Consider the following 13694-nt stretch of genomic DNA (forward strand, 5'->3'; position numbering starts at 1 on the left):
AGCAAAGCACTTCCCTGAAGCTATTTCATTCAGTGGTGATTTGTGCACGTGTTACAAAACATAAATTGGTTAGAAATACTTCATTTGTTTTAATGGAGCTGACTGCAGATCTGTAAGAAATACTTCAATGATTTTAGTGGTAGTTGAATAATAAATTGATATTACTGGGTATTCTGCATTCTCCATTACAAATAGCAAGCTCTAAATAAGTGGTGTGAATTATAATAATTATACATAACTTTATTCTGCTGCTTCATAACATCTTTTGCAAAGTCTTTAAATTTTATTTTGAAAAAGCTTGTGTAGAGTTTGGTTAAGAATGCATTTGCAGTAAATACTCTGGTCTCTTCCTAATGTTAAAGTCATATTCCTTCACCTGTTTAATTTTTTTGGCTGTTTTTTTTTTTTTTCCTTCAAGAATTGAATAATTCTCATATTATGTAGCACCATCCAGATTCAGCACCTCCAGTCCAGGCTTCTGTTTCTTGAAATAAAGAAACAGTTGAATTTTACTTCAAAGAAGCAGGAGGTAATTCCTTAAGAGTTGGGAAATAGTACAGGGCCTATCTGCTATTTCAAAAGGAGTTGTTGGACAATGTTCTTCTGTCCCCATGATAAGATGAGGAATCTCTGGCCCTTATGATATTTCAAAAGAAGAGAGAGCATCACTGCTGCAATGTAGTTTCAGTGAAAACAAATGGACAGAGGGGCAAATGGATGGGCCAGCGTTGGCTCCTGCTGTTTCAGTAGATCCTAATTTTGCTGATGCTTTTCTGGCAGATTGGCTCTGACTGTTTGTAGCTTTGTCTAGAATGACACAGAAATAGACAGAGGACTGTTTTCTGGCACCTGCTGTAGATATACAGGCTAAGACTTTGATACGCATAACGATGTTCCCTTGGCTGTCAGTTCAGTGGGAAATAAAATGGGCAAAACAGGTTAACAGAGGGCTGTTTTTAGTTTTGGCATGGACTGTTTTTGACTACTGAAGGATAAAGCCCTCATGGCATGCCATGGAACACAGGAGTACTGTTTATTTGGAGAAGCATGTACTATGTGCACAAAAAGTGTGTTTTTGTCAAAATGTTTAGGAATCCCTAATTCTAGTCTAGTCTAATCTAACCAAGTCTAGTGCTTGGCTTTGTCATTTTGCCAAAATATTTCAGTGATGTGTCCTTAACTGTAGTGGAAGCTGGAGAATTTAAGACCAGGTAGAGTTGTTTTGAATGATGCTTTGTTCTCAAAATTATTGTGCTTAGTATTTATCACCAGGTACACGTGAAAAGTTGTGGGGTTTGGTTTTCTTTTTAATAAATTTCATGAGATGCATAGGCACTAAGGTAATAGAACTGAAGGCAATGTTTCTCAGCTGTAAGAATAAAACATCTTCAAGGTGAAGGACAATACCATTTTGAAGAGTTTAATGGTACAATTTCTGCTAAAGGCATTTTGTGACAACATGAAGTGCTGTATGCAGGTATTTGCTTATTAACACATTGAAAGCTGTAGATAAATATCAAAGTTTGCTTTATAATAATATCTTGCAAGTATTTTGAGAGCAAATTGGCCAAATTACATCTGGAAGAGTGCAAACAGTTCATTTTTTGTCTTATTTATGTTGTTATGTAAGTGTTTAGCTGTTTGTAATGTAGACTTTATTTTTCACCTAACTGCTTAGGCACTTTTGGTTATCTTAATATTTGTTAATAGTAATGACTTATTTCACTTATAGTGAGTGGATCCCATTTTCCATTATGAGCTGTTCCATATTCTTATTACAGCTTACTAGAGAGTACTATGCTATAATTTTGAGTTTTCCAAACCCATTTGCTCTTTGTGTTTATATTTCACTTATATATTCAGTTGCTTGAGAATGTTTCATAATGATCCATGATAAGAGTAAATTTGTGTTTGAAGGTTGGTCAATATATCTTCTTAGCAGTGTGTACACCTCCTAATTCAAGTTTATTCCATTAAACAAAAAGTATCTTTCAATATGTGGGCTTCTTGAATCTCTAGAATAAAACCCTCTGTTTACATTGCAACAAACTGGATCAGGGAGAGAAATAAAAGGAAAACCTGTTTAATTTCTAAATCTACTTTTTACACATTATAGAAATGACTGCTAGCTTTCTCGTTAACATACCACGTTTCTGTATTTGACATACTTAGGCGTGTCACTGAGAATGCCTCCCAGAACCAGCTTGTGTTACTGATCAATGCTATTTAGCATAAAATGGTTCTTGATAAATGACAGCTTTCATTACCGAAGTCTAAATGAAGTCATCAACTAGCTGAAAAAAAAGGAAAGGACACTATCCAAGTACTACAAAGATACTATTGCATACTAAATTCCAGAGCAAATTCAATTTGATTTCAGATTTTACAGAGATTTTTAACATGGAGAAGCCCAGGATTTTTTATTTTATTTTTATTTTTGACAGTTGCTCTCAGATAATTTCTTCTGTTTGTTTTAATTCTGTTATCACGTGCTTAAGCAAGGTATTTCTTCAACAAATAGATGGACTGTAAATGCACCGCAACTGTAATTTCTAAGTCCAAATAGTCGAAAAAGTAGTATATTGTTTGCATGCATTCAGCTATGAGAATCCAAATCCAAATTGATATTTAAATATAAATAACATATAATAAGAGAAGGTAGATGTTAGGAAAGAGGGAGGAATCAGAGATGACCCCAGGTTTGGGTGTTAGGCATCTCTATGGATGGTGATGTTTACATATAACAACTGCAAACTGAGGAAGAGGTTTAAGAGGTTTATAGCAGTGCATATAGCAGTTGTATTCATTTTACATTTCCTTTAGCTTTTTAAACTGCTTATCTCTAATCTCCATGATGATATATCCCTTGAAACAATGACTTTATCAAAATTCCAGAATTTTCTGTCATCTGTTTCTTTTTTTGCTAAATTTCTGATGGGAATTGGCAAAGTGTTTCAATGCTGTAGGTCATCTGGGTTTAGCCTCGTATGGTCTCCTTTTTTTTTTTTGTGTGTGTGCTGCTTTGAATATTCTCATGAGTGTTCTGAAAGTACAGCTTGTTGTGCTGAAGGGGCTTAATGTGTCCTTCAGTAAGCTATTTTATAGCAAAATTCTGAAATAATTAATGTTTGGGATTTCAGCCGTATGGTATCAGTTTCAAGCCTAAAACTTGAATAAATGACTCAAAAAGTTGTATCTGAGGAAGTCAATGTGTTCAACTAATGATATTCCAGGCTGTATTAGGAGAAGTGTTGCCAACAGGTCAAGGGAGGTGACCCTTCCCTTCTACTCATCCCAAAATATTCCTTAGCTGCATATTGGCTACCTGGTAGAAGAGAGGTATGGAAGTAGTGGGGAGAATCCGGAGAAGGGCCACAAAGATGATGAAGGGACTGGAGCACCTTTCCTATGAGGAAAGGCTGAGAGCTCTGGGACTGCTGAGCCTGGAAAAGAGAAGGCTGGAGGGGATCTTATCAATGTATATGAATACCTGAAGGGAGGATGCAAAAAGGACTGAGACAGGCTCTTTTTGGTTGTGCCCAGTGACACAGGTCAAGAGGCAATAGACACAAACTGAAACACAAGAGGCTTTGTTTGAATATCAGGAAACATTTCTTTATTGTGTGAGTGATGGAGCACTGGCACAGGTTGCCCAGAGAGGTTGTCTGGTCTCCCTCCTTGGAGATCTTCAGAAGCCACCTGGGCATGATCCCGTGCATCCTGCTCGAGGTGGTCCTGCTTGAGCCAGGGAGGGTTGGAACAGATGACCTCCAGAGGTTCCTTCCAACCCCAAGCATTCTGACTCTGTAATTACATCTTCTTTCAGAGGTTAAGGCTTTCCCTAATTTTGATGCTTATCTTAAATTTGAATCCATGATCTATTGGAGATACAAAGTCTACAAAGCCCTCTTTGAATCAATTCAGTTGAGCAGAAGTTTCCAGAAATAGCATATAGCTCAAAGTCATTTTTAACTGAGTCTGGTTTTATAGGGTAGTTTGCTGAAATCTTGACAACTTTCTTGTTTCAATCTTTCTTTCTTTCCTTTTTTTTTTTTTTTGCTAAATATCTGCATGTGATTTCTTTTAATGAAGAATCCTTCAGTCTTTTAAATTATTCTCCCTGCTGATCATAATGATAGAATAAAAACCCCATGATCCTAGCTTACCACTTGAAAAGATGAATAGGTACATACCTGCCTACAAAGACATAAAATTAGCCATTCCTTTCTTAAAGTAATGTGCACAGTAACTTGCTTTCAGGGGAAGCTTGGCTTTTTTTAGAACATGGAGCAGAATCAGCAGTACCAAGCCCCTGTCTTCCTATCAAACGTTTTCTTCTGTCTATCTGAGCATCCGTGGATAGTATCCCAGGAATGTGAAATGAAGTGGGCTAATTCCTCTTAACGGATGATGGATTTCTCTTTTCGTAGTCAGATTAAAGTGATTCCCTGGAGTGTGGGGAAGCAGCAGAATGAACAGGACTGTATGACTGAGGAAAGTGAAGCAGTATTCTCTTAGACTGGGCTTTTTTGTGTGTTGGAGAAATAGCCACACAGCCATTTGTTTTTTGGCTGACAGTTGCATCAAGAGGTACATCTGTTTGAGTTCACTTGTTGAACTTCAGATGTGCACAAGATGAGCTTCATTTTCTACTTTCTTTCAGGTTAATTTCTCGCATGTTACTTTGTTGTATAAAATTACAAATGGCTTCTTATTGCATACGTTGATTGAAATTCAGATCACTGAAGGGATTTCTGCTTCTTTTACAGTAAAATTTTGGAGAAATAGACTGAGTAACTTGCTAATGGCACTCTACAAAAAGATGCAAGTTGCATTTACTCTGTGTTTGACTAATGCTGTGAACATGTCATCTCTTTTATTAACCTTGACTTTAAAAAAAATAAAATAATCCTACTGAAGTTAAAAAGTGTCGCAATTTAACTGAGAAACAAGGAGTGGGTAGTGTTGCTGTCATAGTCTCTCTGCCTTGCTTTATATTTTTTTTCTTGACTCCTTTTCAAGGTTTCACATTATTGTTGAAAGAGAGCTCATCATAACATAAGTTTATATACAACATAAATGCTGTGGCTTAACTCTTTATCTCTGCATCCTCCTTGGAGGGAAACTTTGCAAAAACATTACTGTATTTGTAATTAGTTTGCAGAGAACAAATGTTAGAGCAATAGGTTCCTTTTGAATTATCATATCATTTCCATTTGTGATGGAACTGAAGAAATTCTGTCTGTATCAACACACGTATCTTCCTGCTGCCGTTGACCTTCTTCCTTCTTGAGCATGACTAGAAACTTGACTGAATTTACAGCAATGTCATCTTGCTTGATCTGTGACAAATAAATATTGATGTGAGCCCTGAGAAGCCAGGGACAGCAGAGGAGAGACACTCCTAATCGGAGCCCCTTGCAAAGCAGTGTGAAGGCCTTCCATACTTGCCCTGGAACTCTGCACATTGCCCTTAAAGGAAAAAACTGTGCTGTTGGCGATATTATGTGTTGGTACGGTTTGTATCCTCTCATCCCACTGTGTTTAATTGCCCTTCCAGCAAAGAATTAAAGCAGATTACTTCAGTTAAAGTGATGTGGTCTGTGACTGCTGCCTGCACAGCATGAATCTGTGTTTTGAGAAGCAAGCCAATGGTATATCCACTGCATCTCCCCACTGTGATCTCGATCTACCTCTTGCTTACCATATGCTTTTTAGTGCACTGGAAAGGGGTGTTTGTTAAGTTGCATGTGGTCAAAGTATTGCAAAAATGCATAGAACTCTTAACAGAGAGATCAATCAATAAACTTTTGCCTAAAATCCATGCTAAAATTCCATCATTTCAAACAATTTATCCCAAATAAAATGCTTGTATTAAATTCAATTCTGGTCCCTATTCCTGTTAACTATTAATATGAGAACTGGTCTGATGGGGCATGGAGTAATATCCTGTCAAAGCTTGTGCTGTCCCCCAGAGTTCAGCTCCACAAAGGCTGTGGAGTTGTGAAGTTCTTCATTTGAGGTGCCCCTGCAATTGTTGTTTTTTTTTCCCAGGGTGATTCCAATGTGCACCAAAGGATGAACTGAGCTTTTTCATTTAGCCAGGGCATTTTACATTTATATGCTTCAAAGGCAGTACTTTTTCCTATTCACTCAGAAATCAATAGGGAGTTAGTGATATGAAGTGCAGATCTTAAAGAGAAATCTTGCTCTGTAAGACAGTCCCCATGCCCTGCACCAGCTGTGGTTTCTATGCGGTATTATTCTTGTGGCAACAGGGAGTAGTTGAATGATCAGAGGGAACCACCTGTATTTGTTGTTGCCATGATGTATTGCAGTATGCTTTATGAATATATAGCTGACTGTAATATTTCATATATGTGTTTGTGGATGGCTGCTCACAGGAAAATGATCACTCAAGGGTTTTGATTTTTATGTTTAGGGTGCTGAAGCTTCTACCGAAGATCCCTGACAGGGCTAATTGTTATTTTGACTTTATCTTTCTTTTAAGCTGCACTATTTCATTTATTTGTCTTGAAACCTCTATGGCTCTTTTCATCATCTTTTCCTTTGTTTTATGTGCAATCTATTGCAAGTGCCATAGGCTTTGGATAGCCTGAAGAACTTGCCATTGTTTTGTCTGTCACACTTTTTCTGTTTAGTTATTCCCTAAGCATTACTCTATGCGAAGCGAAATATTGTATTCACATGCTCCCTGATGTATTTTATGTGCAACAGTCCAGTTCACAGATAATATGTTTTGTGGTTCATGTCACCTTAGCAACTTAAACTTTCTGAACTGTTTCTTTTCTTTCTCGGAAATTGTGTGAAATCAGTGTTCATCTACAAATGAAACTGCTTTCATCTGTGGAGTACCAGATGGCTGGAAAAGGAATATATATTCATGGATTATGAAAATGCACTTTATAGTTACCTACTTGAGCTGCCTGATATGTTTTCTTTGTTTATTTTTTTTCCCATCAATTTCTTTTTTCAGTTGATAGGTTTTGAAGATTTCTGTAGGCTGCTTTTTATTATACATTTTACAGTCAAGACACAGGTTTATAAAGCGTGTGAGTGGATGATTTATAAAATTTCTAGTATTACTAATCCCTCATAAAAACAGTAACTACAAGATGAACTTGATGTAAAGCTAATAACTTGTTACTGAACTAAAATGCCAAATGGTGAAAAAAATGTTAGAGCAGTGTAAGTACTAAAATAAGTTATTAAATAATTATTCTGTCTGAAAACATTTTAAAATCATGTAAGCTTAAAGATTCTAACTAGAAGATGAGTCATTAACTATGTCAATCACTTACTGAGTGAATTTTTCCACATCTAAAAGAAATACGGGAGGTTTTTCTCTGTAGTTGTATAGATTGAAAAGAGTGTTATACTATTTGCTTCGACCTGTGAAGTAGTTTACAAAGGTAACAAAGCATTATCATCTCTTGTGACAGGTGTGGAAACCAAGGAATGAAAATTCATCGTATTACTAATTGACTGCACAGAAAAATGTGGTACAAAAACTAGGATAGAACATAGCTATATTGAATACAAGTGCTAAAAGTTATTGGATAGTAATTTAACAACACTATCATGTATATTCACAATTGGAATCATAGATTCATAGAATGGTTTGGGTTGGAAGAGACCTTAAGGATCACCCAGTTCCAACGCCCTGCCATGGGCAGGGACACCTGCCACCAGACCAGGTCGCCCAAAGACCCATCCAGCCTGGCCTTGAACACCTCCAGGGATGGGGCATCCATAGCTTCTCTGGGCAGCCTGTGCCAGTGCCTCACCATCCTTGTAGTAAAGGAATGATAGACAGAACACTGAAGAAATTTGCAAATAAAGTGCCATTATGCACCAGTATACTTCCTAGTTAGCCATGGGACTCTCTGGAAAGATCCCTGTAAGTAGGCAGAATTATGAGGAAGGCTGCTCTACTTACAGTAACACCACTACATTTATCTTTGAACCTTCTTTATAAGAAAATCAGGTTTTGTGGAGCCTGAAGGGATGTGAAATGCATTGAGGAGGACTAGGGCTGTACCTCTCTCTCCCTGTTGCCTGTCTTGTGTCATTTCCTTCCAACAGGGACGGAAAAGTGCAGCCCACATGCTGTGGCAAGCTGCTGATATTAGTGCTGAGTGATGTAGGTTGGGAGGTAGAGAGAGGGACCTAGAGTAAATTCTCTGATGTTGCTCACCAGCTCCTGTCCAAATGAGGGCTGTGGTATTGTTTGTGTGGGATTAATTTGAGTCCTGTGAAGAACTAGATCCCTAGGTTCCAGTGGCAATGCTCATTAATAATTCAAATCCTTCACATCTCTTGGAAATCTTTGATCTCTTTTTTTTTTTTTCTTTTTTTTCTTTTTCCCAACCCTAATAAATGTCAACAATGTGAAATATCTTTAATCCACTGGTCTCTTTTAAAGCAAGGTAAAATTTGTTTAAGATGGAGCTTAAAAGATGATAGAAGTCAGAAAGATAAATTGATGAGCCAGGTTATTCCCTTGAGTATTACACAATAGAACTCTAGCAGGGCTGTAAATGTTTTTGTAAATTCCAACTGTAAGTGATTTTCAGTAATAGAAATATAATCCATGTTTACATTGAACAGTCTTCCATGTTAATGATTAAAAGAAGTGAAATCAGTTACTCTTTGATGGAGTAATCTGAGGCGACTAAACCTACAGTGACTTTGCTTCTGTCAGGTTTCTTTCAAAGAAAAATTTTCGCAGAGCTTGGTTTCATTAGGTGATCATGGTCTGATGTGGGTTTCAGACATGCATTTCTGACCTTAATATCACTACAGAGTATGTCTAATTAGATATATTCTGAATTTGATCATCACACTGAGCCTTTCATATAAATAAATATTTAGCAATTGAGAGTTGCTTTCCTTCATAAAAATTAATTCCTTGAAATAAGCATCAAAAACATGAGCATCATACCAGTACTGTCTACTGATTTTTCTTTGCTGAAGTGTTCCCAAGCTTAGCACTTGCTAGAGTTATGAACTAAGTCTCAACTCCAGCCAGCGGTAAAAATCTGTGTTAAATAAACAGATTGAAATCAGAGTGGCAGATTTTATGTTAATTGAATCTTTTAAATGTGTTATATTTAGAACATTTATTGCATCTAAATATAACTGAAGAACTTGTGAAAATAGTGTTATTGTACTCTTTTGTCTTCTGTGTGGCATCATCAGCATTATCCCCAGTAAAGCCCATTAAGTCATCAGTTACTTTATATTCATCACTATTATTTGTTCTTAATGATGCATTAAAGCACTAAATCATTTATAATCTTCTATGCTTTCTCATAAATGGTCATTTTTATCAATGTATTTATTTTGGTAATACAGATATGAGCTGTTTTAGAAAAGGCTGAATGACACATTATATTAGAATTTTTTGTAACATCTGGCTCATTTGTATTTTTTATAATATACAGACTTTTACCATATGCCACATAAAAGTATTCGGACTCGTTTTTCTTTTGCCTACATTGCATGTAAAATCTGAAATTTATTAGAAGAGATTATATAACATTAAAACACTGAATTTCCATAAATTTGAAAACTATCCACCAGCTGCTGGTGATTTAGAGTAATGTTGCTTTGTGTGATCGTTAGAGAGGGGCTTCAGGACTTCTGTCCTTCTCCTGGAGATTTTTGGATAAGCGAGAAAGAGAAGTGCTAGTTTCAGAAGGAGGAAGGCTTGTAAGTTAGAAAATAGGAACTTTATAATCAGTGTTGTCCTTAGTAGAAATTAATGGGACAGCTAACAGGATGGACAGAAGATAAGTGAAATCCTTGGGCATGTTAAGTGTGTTGTTTTGAGATGACGTGGAGTTGTTTACTTTGGGCAAGTGAGCACGAGAGGTGGTTTAATGAATCCTTGGTGTGGAAAGGTGCAGCAGCATTGACTTTTCCCTGTCTAAAATGCTCTCTGCCTACCAGTTTTCTTCTTATATTTGGAAAATAATAAAAATACTGAGCATGCTTTGAAAGTTGTGGAAGACGAATGTGAAGTAATATCTGGGGGGAGTTCTGCTAACCTAATCGCTACTGAAGTCCCAAAGTCAAATTCTGATGGCTTGCAGAAGTAGTTTTCTCTGTGTCTCTTTTTTTCAGTGTTGTTTCTAAGGAAATTCTAAGGAAGTTGCCACATTATTTTGGCAAATCATTACAACATTCAGGGCATAATTTCATGACATAGCTGACTTGATCCCTTGGTGAGCTGCTCCTCAAAGAGGCGGTCCCAGTTCTTGTATATCTTCTAGTGTTTTTCTCTTTTTAAAATAAAAAAAATGCATTTTTCATTTTTTTAAATATGATTTTTTTTTTTTTGAAGGTTCAGTCTTTTCCTTTTTAAGCTCCCCAACTGTCTTGCTGTAGGGTCAGGAAAGAACGAGAGCTGATACAAGACAGCAGCAGGAGTGTGTGGCAGGGATTTAGCAAGAGGAAAGCTTTACCCAGAGGTAACCATTAGCTCTTCTCTGCAGTATCATCTAACTGCATCCTGAGATTACATCAGTGGGAGAATAGCTAAAGGATGTGAATATACACACCTATCTCTTTTAATTGATGATACTTTGTCGATTCTCGTATCTCCAGATGTCCTCTTAAAAATTGTCCTGTTTATAGAAAATGAGCTGAAGAAAAAAAAAGTTTTAATGACTGAATAGTAAATAAGAATAAGGGATGCTTTTTTTTTTTTTTTTTTTCCTGGAAGATGTAGATTGGTATTTTGGATATAAAAAATACTAAAAGGGAGAAAGCAATCCCAGAACAACACTGCTTAAGATTAGCTCAGTCATTTTAATATTGTTAAAAGTTGCCATAATACCTGTCAAGATGATGGTAGGTAACAATGACAAAGTGGCAGCGATAACTAAACAGCACAGCCCACCTACCATGTTTAAGAGCACTGTGTAATTGTGAATCCATCAAAGCGAGTTCCATACTATTGCTGTTTGTGTTATTTATTACTATTAATAAATCAAAGAAATGCAGAAGTTCAGATTAAAAAGAACATAATCTGCACAAAAATAGGTGTTACTTTTTAGTCTCTCTGGCAAGAGAGTCTACATCCACGTTCCTTAGTACCTCAGTGATCTGCTTTTTCCATTTTCTTCTGCATTGCCTTTGCTGAATAGAGATCCATCCTATTCTTGATCTGCAGAATGAGCTTGCTTTTCTTATTTAAATTCCTCCTGCACAGTTATTTCATCTATTGTAAAATAATCAAATTGTCTAGGTGTCTAACTTATTTATATGCATGTGATAGGTGGGGAGGTGTATTGACGGAGGAATTGAAAACTGCACGTGTATATGAACCACGTCTGTCATCAATCTTTCTACTTCTGCCTTTATTATGGTTTACTCTTCTGCCTGTGTATGACATACGAAGTTACATGGGGCAAGAGGTATCTTTTTCTGATAATCACAAGGAGAAATCCAGATAATGTGGTAGGGCTAAGCTGATAATTATCTTTCAACAATGACTAGCGGCTTGAGACTTGAGCTGATGCCAGTATTTTGAATAGTCGGAAGGTGACAAGTAAAGTGTCTTTTGATAATCAGGGTTTCTGAAGTTGTTCAGAATCGTTGTGCACTGCACTGTATAGGTCTAATGAGAATCTGGCAATAGTAAAAGTTAATCAGAAGAAATAATACAGTAGCTGTCATGTCACTGAAGTCATATAACTGCAAAAATTAGAAGCTCGACGGAGGAGATGAATTCAGAGCTGGTGGGTGTCCATGTCGTCTTGCTTAGAAAAACGAATACATCTTCTAGGGTCCAGTGCAATAGGAAATTGCTTCCATGATTGCAGGAGTGTGAAAGCTCCAATGCTTCCTTGGGTCTTGTGCCTGTAAAAGCCAGTTTTGCTTTTAGAGGAGAAAATCGAAATATTAATAGTATTTATTTGGAAACTTTTTGGTAACTTACCCTCACAATTGCTTGTCATATCTTGGGAGTCTATTAAAGCTTCAGAGGTATGAGTTCCTTCCTGAGGATTTTTAAATCCGATTCAGTTTTTGTGAGATTTAATTTGGCTAAAGTGGACCAACTGGAGTTTTAAGGCCTTGAATGGGATTAATGCATAGTGAAATTTTGAATTCCAGAAGTGAAATCAGCAAAGAGATTTGAGAATAAAGTGACTTCTGTTGTGAAGTTTTGTCCCTTGGAGCACCAAATATTTTTAAGGGTATAAAAGAGATTCTTTATAATCTAAAATTAGTCTGGGTCATGTAGTCAAGAATGTACCTCAGGAACAATTGTGCCCTGAAGGGAAATGACCTAGAATGACCTAAAAAATATTTCCCATCTCAAACTTCCACAGCTTTTGGAGGGTAGTAATTATGGGTGTGATGCAGTGGGAAGAAGACAATCAGTATAACTATGGATTTACTGCGAGTTGAATGATTGATTAAAATCATATGCCTTTTTGTTTGAGGGATTTGATCAAATACAGGACAGATGCATTAAAACCAGATTCCGCAATGTGATACTTCTTAACAAAGCTTCAGTTTAGTGCTGTGATAGAAAGGAAACAGACTGACTCACAGAAAACTGAGATCATTTCTTGAATTACATATGGGTGTGAAAATATAAAGTTGACATTATGGAAGCTATGAAGTGTTTCTTACAGTGCTATAAATGAATCATTGGTATTGACAGGAAGAAATTGAATAAGTACATGATGGGAAACAAGTTTTATTAGGAGAAATACTGTTCCTGCTTTAATTTTGTTTTTTATTTTTCCTTCCCTTCCCCTTTTCCCTTTCAGGGTAAATGGAAAGCTGGTGGCACTGAAGGTGATTAGATTACAAGAAGAGGAAGGAACCCCATTTACAGCTATCAGGGAAGGTATGCACAGACATTTAATGAGTATACTATTATTATTATTCTTTTTTGTAATTATGTTGCACTTCTTATTTCAGTGCAATGCTGTAGTGAATAGCTTGAGAATTCAAATTGTATGATTGTGTTCTCTGTAGGAAGAAACTGGTTCTTCAAAAACAAAGACTCTAGTGTCGGAGTTGTTAAATAATGCAGCTCTGCCTCTGCTTTGGCTTGTGTGATTTACTGTGTTTATGAGTACTTAAGAGCTCACTCATGTTTAAGGTGGGTGTGAGAAGTCCCGCTGGAAGATGAAGGAACTGTGTAAGTAGTGCTTCTTGCCTGGGGGCAGCACCTTAAAATGAAGGTAGATGTAAATTGTCATATACCTGCGGCATGAAGAGAAGAAAAGCTTTTCTTGATGAACGCAATCAGAAGATCAGGGCACACAAAATAAAACCATCATAAAAGCTGTGTAGCGTTTGGACTAGCTTTAGTTTGTTTTCCCTTCCCCATGGGTTTGGGAATAACTCTTCTCTAGCTCACTCTGAGATGTCTGTCATCCTTTCTGCTCTGCTCCCTTTATCCTTCCTTGTCAGCCTCTTTCATGCTCCCTGGTGACAGCTGCTTTCTCTGAGCCGGGCGGTCTCAAGCTCCTTTGCAGAAATTGTTCTGTGTGCCTTCTCTGTGTGAGCCTCCCCTGTAGGATGACACTAAAAATGAGCTTTGGTAGAGAAATAGTAAATAAATTGCCATCACAGAGCTGACTCAAACTCAGCTAAAATTGATAGTGAACTGAAGAGCTGAGACTGTTGTGGCTTTTGAGATGTCA

General features: G+C 36.9%; 1 protein-coding gene across 10 annotated transcripts in view; it reads left to right on the plus strand.

Annotated features, from left to right (window-relative positions):
- CDK14 (cyclin dependent kinase 14) overlaps positions 1–13694 on the plus strand; it is a 332062-nt gene that overhangs the window by 100037 nt on the left and 218331 nt on the right. For all 10 annotated transcript variants that reach the window (XM_035545540.2, XM_035545541.2, XM_035545542.2 and 7 more), the window contains one exon: positions 12810–12889. In XM_035545540.2, coding sequence (XP_035401433.1) covers positions 12810–12889 — 80 coding nt within the window. The remainder of the gene's footprint in view (positions 1–12809; positions 12890–13694) is intronic.

The sequence above is a fragment of the Cygnus atratus genome, chromosome 2, assembly GCF_013377495.2.
Source record: "Cygnus atratus isolate AKBS03 ecotype Queensland, Australia chromosome 2, CAtr_DNAZoo_HiC_assembly, whole genome shotgun sequence".
NCBI classification, from domain to species: domain Eukaryota; kingdom Metazoa; phylum Chordata; class Aves; order Anseriformes; family Anatidae; genus Cygnus; species Cygnus atratus.